Below are 13,270 nucleotides of genomic sequence, written 5' to 3' on the forward strand. Positions count from 1 at the left end.
GAAAATGTCAAGCCACTGAGCTATTGTTATAATAACTGACCATGCCATGAGAGCACTTCATGACTATTTTTCTGTTGTTATATGGTCAGCATTATACATTCAGAATAAATTTGAGTGATTGCTGAACTGATTTCCAACATGCAGCATTATTGGCTCTGAAGGAAGCATTAGCTTTGCAGGCTGTAAATGTATATTATGAATGAAACCAGGGTACAAATACTACCAAGACTTTCTATGTGCTCTTTGTTCCCTAATAAAACTCTTGTAAGGCCCTCCAAGGGGCCCACCTCAGCTGACCTAGGGATTCACTCCGCCTATTAAGTTAATACAGTAACGTGCCAAGTCAGAGCTTCTCTGACTGCTGCTGCATGCAATGGAGCAATGCGATGTGATGGTTTTTAGAAGTGGCTTGTTTAAAAGCATTTGCAGTTGCTTGGAAGAGGGTTCATGTAATATAACTAAAGAATTATTATAATCATCATACATATTCATTAAATAAAATTATTTTTCAAGTATATACAGAATAAAGTATGCTAGACTTTAATTCTAAAATAGGACGGCATCTTTCTAAGGCAGTGTGCCTCATTTAAAATAAACCAGGGGTTTTCTGAACAGCTACACGTGTGAAAATGTTAGCTGGCAATGCCCAACCTGGGCAAGTCTCTCCCTTAGGCGTCTGTTTTCTTACTAGCATCTGTTTTTCAGGAGCCTTGCTGACTCAAACTTGGTTCCTCCCTAGGTACCAAGAACATAACTAGGTAATATTCTGAGACCACCCAAGTTTGGGTACTTCTCATTCAACAATATCTAAACAGAGATCTTATGTGTAATATTTCAGAAAACAAACAACCTTATTTAAAAAGAACCTAAGTAAAACTAGAAGCAGTTTTTCGTGACAAATCACTGATTAAGTTAGATAAATATCACTGATTACAGTATATGTAACCCAGGTGTGGCCTCATTTCATCTCTCCTCACTAAGGAATTAGTAAAGTTTTCTGGCCCTGGGTGGCTTGGGTCAGAGCGTCAGCTCCCTTCTTGCATCATTCACCTTTGGGATTCCCATTACACTCCCTGTGGGCAGTTCTCAGACTCCCTCTGCGTTTTCTCAGCCTTCCCCTCTACCTGCAGAAACCCTCCTCACGACAGAAAGTGCCGCTCTTGGTCATTTCAGCTGGACATCTTGCCGCCCCCTGCACAGCTGGACATCTTGCCGCCCCCTGCACAGCTGGACATCTTGCCGACCCCGCACACCGGTACACGGCTTTACTTCATACTGACAGTTCTGCTCCCCTACGTCGCTCTCCTCTGCATCTAGTCCCAGGTTTGCACATTTTCTTGCTGTTAACCTGACTCTCACGTTAGGTCTCAGGCATATTTTGTAATCCTTCTCAGTGGGACTGCAGAACATCTCTGGACCTCTGGGGAGTTGGGGACAAGAGAAGGACAGAGAAGATGTCACTTTGGACTCCTAGCTATGACTCAGCTTTGAGCTTTATTACATGTAATTTTCTAGGTAAGATTCTACTCCAAGCAAGATCTCCTTGACAAACAACCAAACAAGCAAACGGAAAAATTTGAATACTCAATGATCAAAGGCACTCCTTTCTTGACTAAAAGTCACCCCCAGGTCAAGGAACTTACTATTTGTATTCACTGTTCTTGTTATCTATTGCTGGTTTATAAAACCTTCTAAAATGTGGCAACTTAAAACGACATCATTTTATCATATCTCCAGATGTCATGGGTCAGAAATTCAGGCAGGCATCAGCTGGGTGGTTCTTTAGTTCCATGTGCCATTGAAGGGGTTCACTTGGTGATATTCAACTTTTAGGGTCTGGAGGGTCCACAACAGCTCACTCTCATGTGACTTGACGGAGATGGCAGTAAGGGTGAGCTTAGCAGGATCTGTCAACAAAAGTTTCCGCCCAAAGCCTCTCTAGCATGGCAGTGTCAGAGAAGATGGACTTCTTGTATGAAGAACTCACAGCTCCCAAAAAGAGGATTCTAAGAGACAGGAAGTGGAAACTGAGAGACAATTAGGGCCTAAGCTCAGAAACTGGAACAGTGTTACTTCTGCTATTATTCTGTTGGTCAAAGTAGTTACAGAGCTGCCCACCTTCAAACAGAAGGCAATAGACCTCTCCTCCCAATGAGAAAAGTAGCACGGAATATGTGGCATTCTTTAATTTACTGTAGTTACAGACCTTTCCATGACCCAAATGGCCACAGGGTCAGTGGCTTCACTGCTTTCTGAGCTCAGTTCTCTTCCTGGTCTTGCATCATATGCTAGCTAAGATGGTCATCCAACTAAGTTGCCTTTACTGGCAAATCTGGGAGAATAACAGCATTGTCCATTACATATTTCAGAACTAACTTCCAAGAGCACTTATTCCCTACCATTCATTCTACTGTGTGAGGTAAAGAGGCTTCATGTTGGCTAGGGTTGGCAGACAGTATTTAGGACACCTAATTAAATTTACATTTCAGGTAAACAGGAAACATTTTTTAGTATAAGTATGTCCCAAATACTGCATGGGATATACTCATACTAAACAATTATTTGTTTAGTCCCAAGGCCTAACATTTTGCTGACACGACTAAAGCATTTACTTATATACATATCGTAGTGTAATAATGGAGATAAGAATCATAGAATTCTTTTAATTCTTTGATTTTTCTTTCCCATTATATGAGGTTTATAACTACATTGATTGGGTGAGGGTGAGAGGAATCCAGTTCTATCAGAGATCAATCAAATCTTATAACTACCACTTTGCCAAACAATATATGAACGGCTTTTACTCAACAAAAATTTCTGTTTAGCAGATGCTTCTATCATTCCTTTTCTAAGCTGAAGAAAATCTCTGCATTTAAAAAAGCGGCACTGCAAATCTAGAGTCAGTCAAAAAATATTTATTGAGTGTGTATTATATGTTAAGCCAACAATGATTAACATGTGGTTCTTGCCTGAGAGGAGTTCAGAGTCTAGGAGCGATACAGAAATGTTAACAGATAATCACAAGGCAATGTGATAAGTCTTCAAACAAAACAAGCGCAAAGTTCAGTGGATGTGACTAACAGGTCTCAGGGAATCTGGCATCATAGAAGAGGTGACATTTGATCTGATCTTGAAGGACAAGTAGGAATTTTGCAGGCAGAGAAGGAGAGCAAAAGCAGTGGGGAGTGGGGGTGGGGTGGGGGGAGTCATAAAGTCATGAAGGACCCGCCATGTTTGTGTAACAGAGAAGGTTCTGGTCTAGTCAAAGCTGGAAGAAAAGGACCAGAGCTCCACTCACTCCATCTCACTCATACCACAACTACATAGGGAGGATGAGGGAGGGCCTCTATCCATGTCAAAACTTAGTATCAGCAGGAGGAAGACAAACAACAGCAAGTGATCACAGGGCCCAACAAATAATCGCAATAAAGACAAGAGGAAAGACGCCCAACTTCTGCAAAAATGAAAAGTAAATTGCTGCTGTAGCTCCAGAAACTTTTATTTTATTCCCTTCTCACTGTGGCAAGAGCCAATTTTCTATGTGAGGCTAGCTTGGAGGGCTGCAGAAAATAATGGCTACTTTTCCATTTTGGAGATAATGAGCAGAAATATTCCCCTGGTAGGCATTTCCCTGACACACTGTGTGAAGAAAAAAAAAAAAAAAAATCAAAAGGAGCAAAAAGCTTCTAGTGATTCTGTTATAAATCCTATGATAGAAGGATCCTAACTGGCTAGGAAGCAAAGATTCTGTGCTTGCTGAATCTGTGTATGCCTAGGTATTGCATAGTTATAATTTATGATTAGTGATAGCCCAGTGGTGCAACATCGGTAGGAGAACATGCTAAAGAGCCAATGTCCAAGGCTAATAGAATCTGTCCTTCTGATGTCTGACATGCCTTAGATTATTTGATGTGCAATTCAAAACTGATTTTATAAACTTAACTATGAAAACTTGAAAGACACAGTGAGATACGACTACACACCTATTACATTGGCTCAAGTTAAAAAAATACATATGACAATACCAAATGCTGATGAGGATGCAAAGCAGCTAGAACACTCAAATATTGCTGATGGGAATTCTACTTTGGAAACATTTTGGCAGTTTCTTACAAAGTTAAACTTACAGGTATTTATCCTAGAGACATGAAAACCTATGTCCACACAAAAACCTGCATATGAATATTCACAGCAACTTTATTCATAAATGCTAAAAGCTAAAACAACCCAAAATGTCCATCAACTAGTGAATAGATAAATCATGTTATATCCACATAGCAATTTAAAAAAAGAACTACAGATAAATGCAACAACATGGATGAGTCTCAAAAGCATTATGCTAAGAGAAAAAAGTCAGACTCAAGAAACTACATACTGAATGATTCCGTTTATATGATATTATGGAAAAGGAAAAAACTAGGCAAAAAATCAGATCCATGGTTGCTGGTAGCTGGAGGTGAGGGAAGGGAATTTATTACAGAGGATTATGAGGAATCATCCTATATCTTGATTTTGCTGTCTAAAACAACAACAAAAAACCTTGAGAGTTGAGGGAGGCATTATCTTGAATTTTTGTTTGACTATTGGTTTGACTATTTCCAGCTCTGAAGGCTTTTGACCCTTAGCCTTTTGTTGACCATAACATGTATCCTATAGTTCTTATCCAACAGTAGACCTGAATGTCTATCAGTGATTTTTAGCCAGTTTTGAGAGAATTTAGCCCTGTTGGCTATGACACCCACTGTTTGTAATGAACAAACTTCTCTCCTATGCATCTTTGATGGGACTGAGGATATAGTCACTTAAATCATTTTCTGTGTTTTATGGTTAAGATAAGGAACTCCAATTGAACCTATAGCTTATAGAGATTAAAGTAGTAAAAAAGAGACTACTTGGGGATATTCACACAATGGTAGCCAAGTAAGTCATGTATTTAAGCACGTCTTCATTTTATGAAGTAGTTCTGAATATCACAGAGGGGAAATATGGAAAGAATTATTTTACTACTTTTTCTCTGCACCAGTCCTTTTGCTTTCTTAGTAAGAACTTTGACCCAAACAAGTCTCACAGCACAAAACCAAAACTAATTCACTGGGGCAGCCAGCCTTTCCCTTCAAAAATGGGTTTCTTATCTTCCTTATTTTGTTATTCCTGGTATTGGGATGTAAAATTCCCGAGGTGTTCCTCCAGTAGACTAGGCAGTGCTTCTGTTATGAACAGCTAATCTAAGTCAATAAAATGTTCATCAAAGGAGCAGAAAAAAAATTAGTCTTGAGAAATACAACAAAGGAGTAACCTTTAGACTCATTTTCTACAGTAACATCTGAGGCATGTCGGGAGACATCTGGCACTAAGTTTACAACCACATACTCATCAAATGAGAGGCAGGGAGAAAATTAAGCTTAAAATCCATGTAACCTTGAAGTTATAAAGCAGAATCTTATTTTGGCAAAATTTTGACTTGTGCTGCTATTAGCGTATTTGTGAACAGCTGGCCATAAATATTACTTTTTATCAGTGTCTTCCACGCAGTGATTCTGGTCGTAGGGCCCTTATGAGTTGCGCATGCTCCAACTGGGCAGTAGGCGGTGTGTAGCGGAGCAGGCAAGAGGGTCACAGCCAGCAGAAGCATGGAGGCCAGGCAGGCGTGGAGCACAGCTTTACCAAAGAGGAGAACATTCTGATGTCTCTCAACACTGTGATTTGCTCTCCCAGTCATTTCAACTAGCTACTGGAAGCCACCACTTTAAAGTGAATTTACTAGAATATCTCAGTCTTTTTACGCTGCCTTCTCTTTTGGTGCCTTGTTGATTTTGATCCCAGGTACGGAATCAGTTAACAAATTAATAGGCCTTCCTATAAATAGAGAATTCCTCTGTCCTGCCTTTAATCTTTGACATGCATGCACATAACTTAAGGCCCAGAGAGCTTTGTATTTTTCATAAATATTCCTCCTGACTGAAACTACTTATAGTAGCTAATATCTGGACCCCTTATTCAAGAATTTGGCATTATAACTTTTGTATTAATTTCAATTTTTAAAGTCCTAAAAGTTTATTTACAGATTAAAGACTCTCGTCATTCATTTCATAACCAGTGGTTTCCAGAAATCTATATATTTATCAGGTGCAGTTTGGATTTGTCCTCAGACACTAGAAAATGATGTTAATATTCCCAATTTATAGGATTAATAATAATAGCTAAACTTTACCGTGGGTCAGGCCCTGTCCTAAGCACTTACTTGTACTAACTTATGTGGATGTCACAACAGTCCACAGAAGTAGGTACAATTACTTTAATGATGGGAATTAAAGTCACACATCCTCGTGCATTCATAACCCTGTCTCTGCCATCTAATTGACCAATTACACTTATCCCATGTTAGACAATGAGAAACAAAACCTGCCAAATATCAATTTGAAACAAAGATGAATTTATTTAGTTGCCTGGCAAGAAAGGTCTGCGTTACTTAGATAACAAGCAGTTCTCACTAAGCAGCAACTGAAAGGACTAGATTTAGAACCAGAAGAGGAGAAAGGCAAAATCCTGAGTCCAGGCCCCTACACTGTGGATTGTTTCCATCCTTTCTTTGCAAATGTCACCTGCAGGTTTTATGTCACTGATACAGAGAATCTTGGTTTCCAAAAATATCTAAGAAGAGTTGTAAGAAGATTCCAGTGGGCCTAGGGTCAGCCAGCAAACATATGCTTAAAGTGTAGCAAGATTTCTATTGCATGTCCAGCAGATGCCACATGGCAACATAACATCTGTATTTTGTGGTCAGACTAGAGTCTGGTTGGAGTTAGATGTATGTGAGTCAGATGCCTCTACATCCCTATTCTCTGAGGGCACAAGCACACTCACTACAGAAAGGACCATAGGAGATGAGCTCCAGTAATTTCTAACTTGCTCATAAGCTTTCTGTTTGAAAACTGAGAAGAAACGTTTTTCTGTGTCTACTGGGATTTTGAAAACTTGGAAGGCAGGCATGGCCATATCACTACCGAAGAAAAAGGGACGACAGAATAAAACAAAACAAAAACAAGGAAGTTATTTCAGACTACTTGAGCCTACTTCATCTTTGGCTCTTCTATCACAAGCAAAGGACAACTTTCTAATTCCCACTGTTTCAGGTTATCTTCCTGCTTAGTTAACAGCAGGACATGAAGAGAGTATAAGAAATATGCCACCAGCTTATGTAGCTGCTGCAAACTGCCACCCCAAGAACCATGTTTCACATCAAACATCTAGGTTGGATGAGGCAAATGTGAGTGTTATTCTGGCATGTTCCACACCACCAGTAGAATGCCACAGCAGCAGCAAACCCATGAGATACAAGCATAAGTACATCTGGTTGGATGTGGAGAAAAACCTTACTCAGGGTAGAAGTAAAAAATCATCTATTAGGTAACTTCCTTCCCTAACCCCCAAATTTTCCCCTCAGATTATTCTTTTGTATAAAGCAGTTGTTCTCTGAATTTCCCATTCAAAACTAACATTCCTGGAAAGGACAAGCACCCAGCATCATATTAGCTCCCTGCTGAAAATTTTCTGGCTGATATTGACACTTTGTCAAATACCACATTTCAGTGAGTAAAGGATCTACTAAAAAAGAAAGCTTCCTAAATATTAGTAGAAAAGAACTAACTTCCAATCTATACATTATAAAGACTTTCTAAGAGAATATAGGTAATTGTTCACACTGAAAATATCCTCTAACCCTATGACTCTGAATTTACAGCTGAAAAGGGAAGACATAAAAATAATTCAGAATAACACAATATTCAGTTACCAAACACTATCTAATGTAGAGGAGCAATAGAAAATTATTAATTAGGGTCTAAGAAGGTGGTCAGCAAGCCATTATGAAATCTGAAGTTGCACCAACTTTCTAGGTTCCTGTCTCTGAAAACCAGTCAGTCTATGATGAAAAATGAGGAGCATATACCCAATATACCTTTTCCTCCAAACCCACAGTATTGCAATAGTTTAGATGTAATCAACACAGCTGAGCAGACATGCTCAGGAGAGACTTGATTCAACCAGCAGCCAAGAGTTCAGAAGTTTACCAGATGCCTTTGCTCAGTTTTTCTCACAAGATTCTCAGTTCACCTGTTACTATATATTTTCAGCCACTTAATTAATATAAATTCACTCTTCCAGTTGTTTTACAGGAAACAAAAATCACAAGGTCCTAGCCGCTGTACTCTGAGAATTTATCCTCTAGATACGGAAGGATGCTTCAATAGAAAATCATTTGCAAAGAATTATAACAACAGCCATAAAGTTACCTTAAAAATTAAATACACAAGAGCCAAAGAGTTACACTAAAAAGCAATCAAACTGGGATAGGTTGAATCAGAAAAGACCTCCTGAAGGGAGACGGTTTTTGGACACATTTTAAAGGAACTTAAAGACATCAATTTTCAGAGAGAAGAGTGGAAGGTACCAGCAAAAGCAAAGATATTGTATTGCCTCTAGTGGAAAAACGTTGGTGTGGAGCAATAAAAGAGGATCTACCCAAACCAGAAAATGTAGCAAACGCTATATAAGGAAATAGTGTAATGTAGAATCTGTAATCCAACTAGAGTTTTCTATGTTGGGTAGTTTTACCCTTGAAACAATATAGCTCCTTTTAAGTAAAAAATATTATTTAAAAATTTTGTATAAAACTTTAGCTATTTTTTGGCATTTATTTTCCCTCTAATTATAAAAGTAACAACTGTTCATGGCAGAAAATTTGAAAAATATAGTAATATACAAAGAAGAGGTTGGGGGGCAGACCCAAGATGGCAGAGTAGGAGGACAGGGAGTTTGCATCTCCTCACAACTAGGGCACCTACCAGATGCTGGTGGGGGACCTCAACACCCAAGGGGGTGGGAGGAACCCCCAAGCGACTGGGTAGGATGTCAGGGGAGCAAGGGAGGAGGAGAAGTGGAGGCGGGATGGGACCAGTGCCCATGAGGGGCAGCTGGGGGAGGGGAGGGGTTCCCATGCCTGAAGACGCCCACTCACCATGAGGGGATCAACGGGGATGGGGAGAGGCCCTCGGGTGTTCAGAGGATTGGAGGGGAACGTGGCTAGCGTTTCCCCTGCCCACTCGGGTCCTGGAGAGCCTGCTGGGGTCCCAGGCCTGGTCCTTCACCCTCTGAGGCCCCTCTGGCTGCATGGGTCCTGGGGGCATGGGAGGGAGGGGGGTGAGGAAGAGTAGAGGCAAATGGGGAGGGACCCTTGGGGATTGGAGGACGGGGGCAGGGGGAAATGCGGCTAGCATTGCCCCCGCCCACTCTGGCCCCAGTGAGCCTGCTGGGGTCCCAGGCCTGATCCTCTGCATCCTGAGGCTAGAGGCACTCTGGGGCTCCCTCCAGCCACACTGAGCCTAAGCCCTGCTCCCCACGCCCCTGGGTCCTGAGCATAAGCCCCGCCCCTGCCTACACCCCGCCCCCACCTAAGCCCCACCCCCAGGGCCTTTTCCTGCTGCATGGGCCCTAAGCCTAGACCCAGACCCCCAACCTAAGCCCTGCCCCTAGCCTAAGCTCCACCCCACCACAGCCAAGGCCTTTTCTGGCCCTTTTTTTTTCCTTTTTGTTATTGTGGTTCTGTTTTACCTTCTGGTTGTTGTTTCATTTATATTTTTATTTTTTCTAATATGTCTGTTAGTTTTCTAATTTTATTTTTTATTCTTTGTTATTGTTCTGCTCCTTTTTTTTTTTTTTCTTTAAACCGCACCGCACGACTTGCAGGATCTTGGTTCATGGGCTGGGGGTCGGGCCTGAGTTCCTGTGGTGGGAGCACTGAGTCTGAACTGCTGGACTAACAGAGAACCTCAGACCCCAGGGAATATTAATCAGAGCGAGGTCTCCCGCAGGTCCTTATCTCAGCAACAAGACCCGGCTCTACCCAACTGCCTGCAAACTCCAATGCTGGAAGCCTCAGGCCAAACAACCAGTAAGACAGGAACACAGTCTCACCCATCAAAAAAAAAATGAGATGACAAAAAAATGTTACAGACGAAGGAGCAAGGTAAAAACCTACAAGACCAGATAAATAAAGAGGAAATAGGCAACTTACCTGAAGAAGAATTCAGAGTAATGATAGTAAAGATGATACAAAATCTTGGAAATACATTGGAGGTACGGATCAAGAAAATACAAGAAATGTTTAACAAAGATGTAGAAGAACTAAAGAACAAACAAACAGAGATGAACAACACAATAACTGAAATGAAAAATACACTAGAAGGAATCAATAACAGAATAACTCAGGCAGAAGAATTAATAAGTGAGCTGGAAGATAGAATGGTGGAAATAACTGCCAAGAAGCAGAATAAAGAAAAAGAATGAAAAGAATTCAAGACAATCTCAGAGACCTCTGGGACAACACTAAATGCACCAACATTCAAATTATAGGGGTGCCAGAAGAAGAAGAGTAAAAAGAAAGGGTCTGAGAAAATATTCAAACAGATTATAGTCAAAAACTTCCTTAACATGGGAAAGGAAATAGCCACCCAAGTCCAGGAAGTGCAGAGAGTCCCATATAGGATAAACCCTAGGAGAAACACACCAAGACACATATTAATCAAACTAACAAAAATTAAATTCAAAGAGAAAATATTAAAGAAGCAGGGAAAACCAAAAAATAACATACAAGGGAATCCCCATAGGGTTAGCAGCTGATTTTTCAGCAGAAATTCTGCAGGTCAGAAAGGAGTGGCAAGATATATTTGAAGTGATAAAAGGGGAAAACCTACAACCAAGATTACTCTACCCAGCAAGGATCTCATTCATATTCGATGGAGAAATCAAAAGCTTTACAGACAAGCAAAAGCTAAGAGAATTCAGCACCACCAAACCAGCTCAAAAACAAATGCTAAAGGAAAATCTCTAGGTGGGAAACACAAGAGAAGAAAAAGACCAACAAAAACAAACCCAAAACAATTCAGAAAATGGTAATAGGAACATACATATCGATAATTACCTTAAATGGAAATAGATTAAATGCTCTAACCAAAAGACACAGGCTCGCTGAATGGATACAAAAACAAGACCCATATATATGCTGTCTACAAGAGACCCACTTCAGACCTAGGGACACATACAGACTGAAAGTGGGGGGATGCAAAAAGATATTCCATGCACATGGAAATCGAAAGCAAGCTGTAGTAGCAACTCATATCAGATAACATAGACTTTAAAATAAAGACTGTTACAAGAGATAAGGAAGGACACTATGTAATGATCAAGGGACCAATCCAAGAAGAAGATATAATAATTATAAATATTTATGCACCCAATATAGGAGCACCTCAATACATAAGGTAAATGCTAACAGCCATAAAAGGGGAAATAGACAGTAACACAGTAATAGTGGGGGACCTTAACACCCCACTTACACCAATGGACAGATCATCCAGACAGAAAATAAATAAGGAAACACAAACTTTAAATGGCACAATAAACCAGATGATTTAATTGATATTTATAGGACATTCCACCAAAAGAGGCAAAATATATTTTCTTCTCAACTGCACATGGAACATTCTCCAGGATAGATCACATCTTGTGTCATGAATCAAACCTCAGAAAATTTAATAAAATTGAAATCATATCAAGCATCTTTTCTGACCACAACGCTATGAGATTAGAAATCAATTACAGGAAAAAAAACTGTAAAAAACACAAACACATGGAGGCTAAACAGTGTACTGCTAAATATCCAAGAGATCACTGAAGAAATCAAAGAGGGAATAAAAAAATACATAGATTCAAATGACAGTGAAAACGTGATGATCCAAAACCTATGGGACATAGCAAAAGCAGTTCTAAGAGGGAAGTTTATAACAATTCAATCTCACCTCAAGAAGCAAGAAAAATCACAAATAAACAATCTAATCTTACGCCTAAAGCAACTAGAGAAAGAACAAAGAAAACCCAAAGTCAGTAGAAGGAAAGAAATCATAAAGATCGGAGCAGAAATAAATGAAATAGAAATGAAGAAAACATAGCAAAGATCAATAAAACTAAAAGTTGGTTCTTTGAGAAGATAAGCAAAATTGATAAACCTGACTATACTGCTGAACTGAATGAATAAACATTTTCAGAACTCTAATGGAAAACTGATGAATTCATAAAAGTGCTAACAAAAGATCAAGATGAAAAAAAATTAATTACATGGGACTGAGTGAACTGATGAGGATGATTATAATTTTTGTGACTTTCTGTTTGAATAAAAAAAAAAATCCTACAAGGACTCAGAGGCAAAAAATATACAAATCAATTTTCACTGCAAAGTAAAGGAGCTGTTACAGTGGAGGATTACTGGACTGAATGTCAATATTATGACATAGTATGAGTGTGTTTCATGTTTGGTAATTGCAATCATTGCTGCTTTTGTTGTGGTCATCCATTTACAATGCTTGGTGTCAGTTTATTTATCTCTTGTAAAAATAAAATACAGCGTGTGTGTGTGGAAAAAAAAAAAAAAGGTTGGCTAACAGAAGAGCTCTGGTGTATTAACCACCCAGGTTGAAGTATATTCTATATTATCTGAAAATTTATTAGCAGTTGGAGAGAGTGATTATGATATAGATACAAATATAGATAGATACAGATATAACCAAATATTAACAAAATCTCTAGGAATGCAAGTACTCTCCCAACTATGATTTTTAAGGTCTTAGAATCTATATTTAGACTACCTATTTACCAATTCTAACATGATCACACATTGTATGAACTTAGTTCATTGCTTAACTCATTTTGTTCTCAATTTCTTCATCTGTAAATATTTCATAAAGGCATCTTGTGCAGAAATATTATCAATATATTTAAGTTATTCACCATGGGGTTTTGTATATAATAAATGATCAACCCATAAAAAAAATTGATAAACCTTTAGCCAGACTAATCAAGCAAAAAAGGGAGAGGATGCAAATCAATAAAATTAGAAATGAAAAAGGAGAAATTACAACTGACACCAAAGAAATACAAAAGATCATAAGAGACTACTACAACCAACTATATGCCAATAAAAGGAACGACCTGGAAGAAATGGACAAATTCTTGAAAAGGTACAATTTTCCAAGACTGAACCAGGAAGAATTAGAAAATATAAACAGACCAATCACAAGTAATGAAATTGAAACTGGAATTAAAACTCTTCCAAGAAACAAAAGTCCAGGACCAGATGGCTTCACAGGTAAATTCTATCAAACATTTAGAGAAGAGCTAACACCAATCCTTCTCAAACTCTTCCCAAAAATTGCAGAGG

The 13,270-nt window shown here is 39.1% G+C and overlaps 1 protein-coding gene and 1 long non-coding RNA gene across 2 annotated transcripts in view; one reads left to right on the forward strand and one right to left on the reverse strand.

Moving 5' to 3' along the window:
- Nucleotides 1–1,164: 1,164 nt before the first annotated feature.
- The window catches only part of LOC309658986 (uncharacterized protein), a gene marked incomplete at its 3' end in the record, with an annotated part of 321,204 nt that continues 309,098 nt past the window's right edge, over nt 1,165–13,270 (reverse strand). The window contains exon 5 of the mRNA XM_082458302.1: nt 1,165–1,420. Coding sequence (XP_082314428.1) covers nt 1,165–1,420 — 256 coding nt within the window. The remainder of the gene's footprint in view (nt 1,421–13,270) is intronic.
- LOC309659039 overlaps nt 1,237–13,270 on the forward strand; it is a 33,384-nt gene continuing 21,350 nt past the window's right edge. The window contains exon 1 of the long non-coding RNA XR_014262534.1: nt 1,237–1,323. This is a non-coding gene — a long non-coding RNA (uncharacterized lncRNA). The remainder of the gene's footprint in view (nt 1,324–13,270) is intronic.

This window comes from Balaenoptera physalus (assembly GCF_965194825.1).
Source record: "Balaenoptera physalus genome assembly, chromosome: 3".
In the NCBI taxonomy this organism is placed as follows: domain Eukaryota; kingdom Metazoa; phylum Chordata; class Mammalia; order Artiodactyla; family Balaenopteridae; genus Balaenoptera; species Balaenoptera physalus.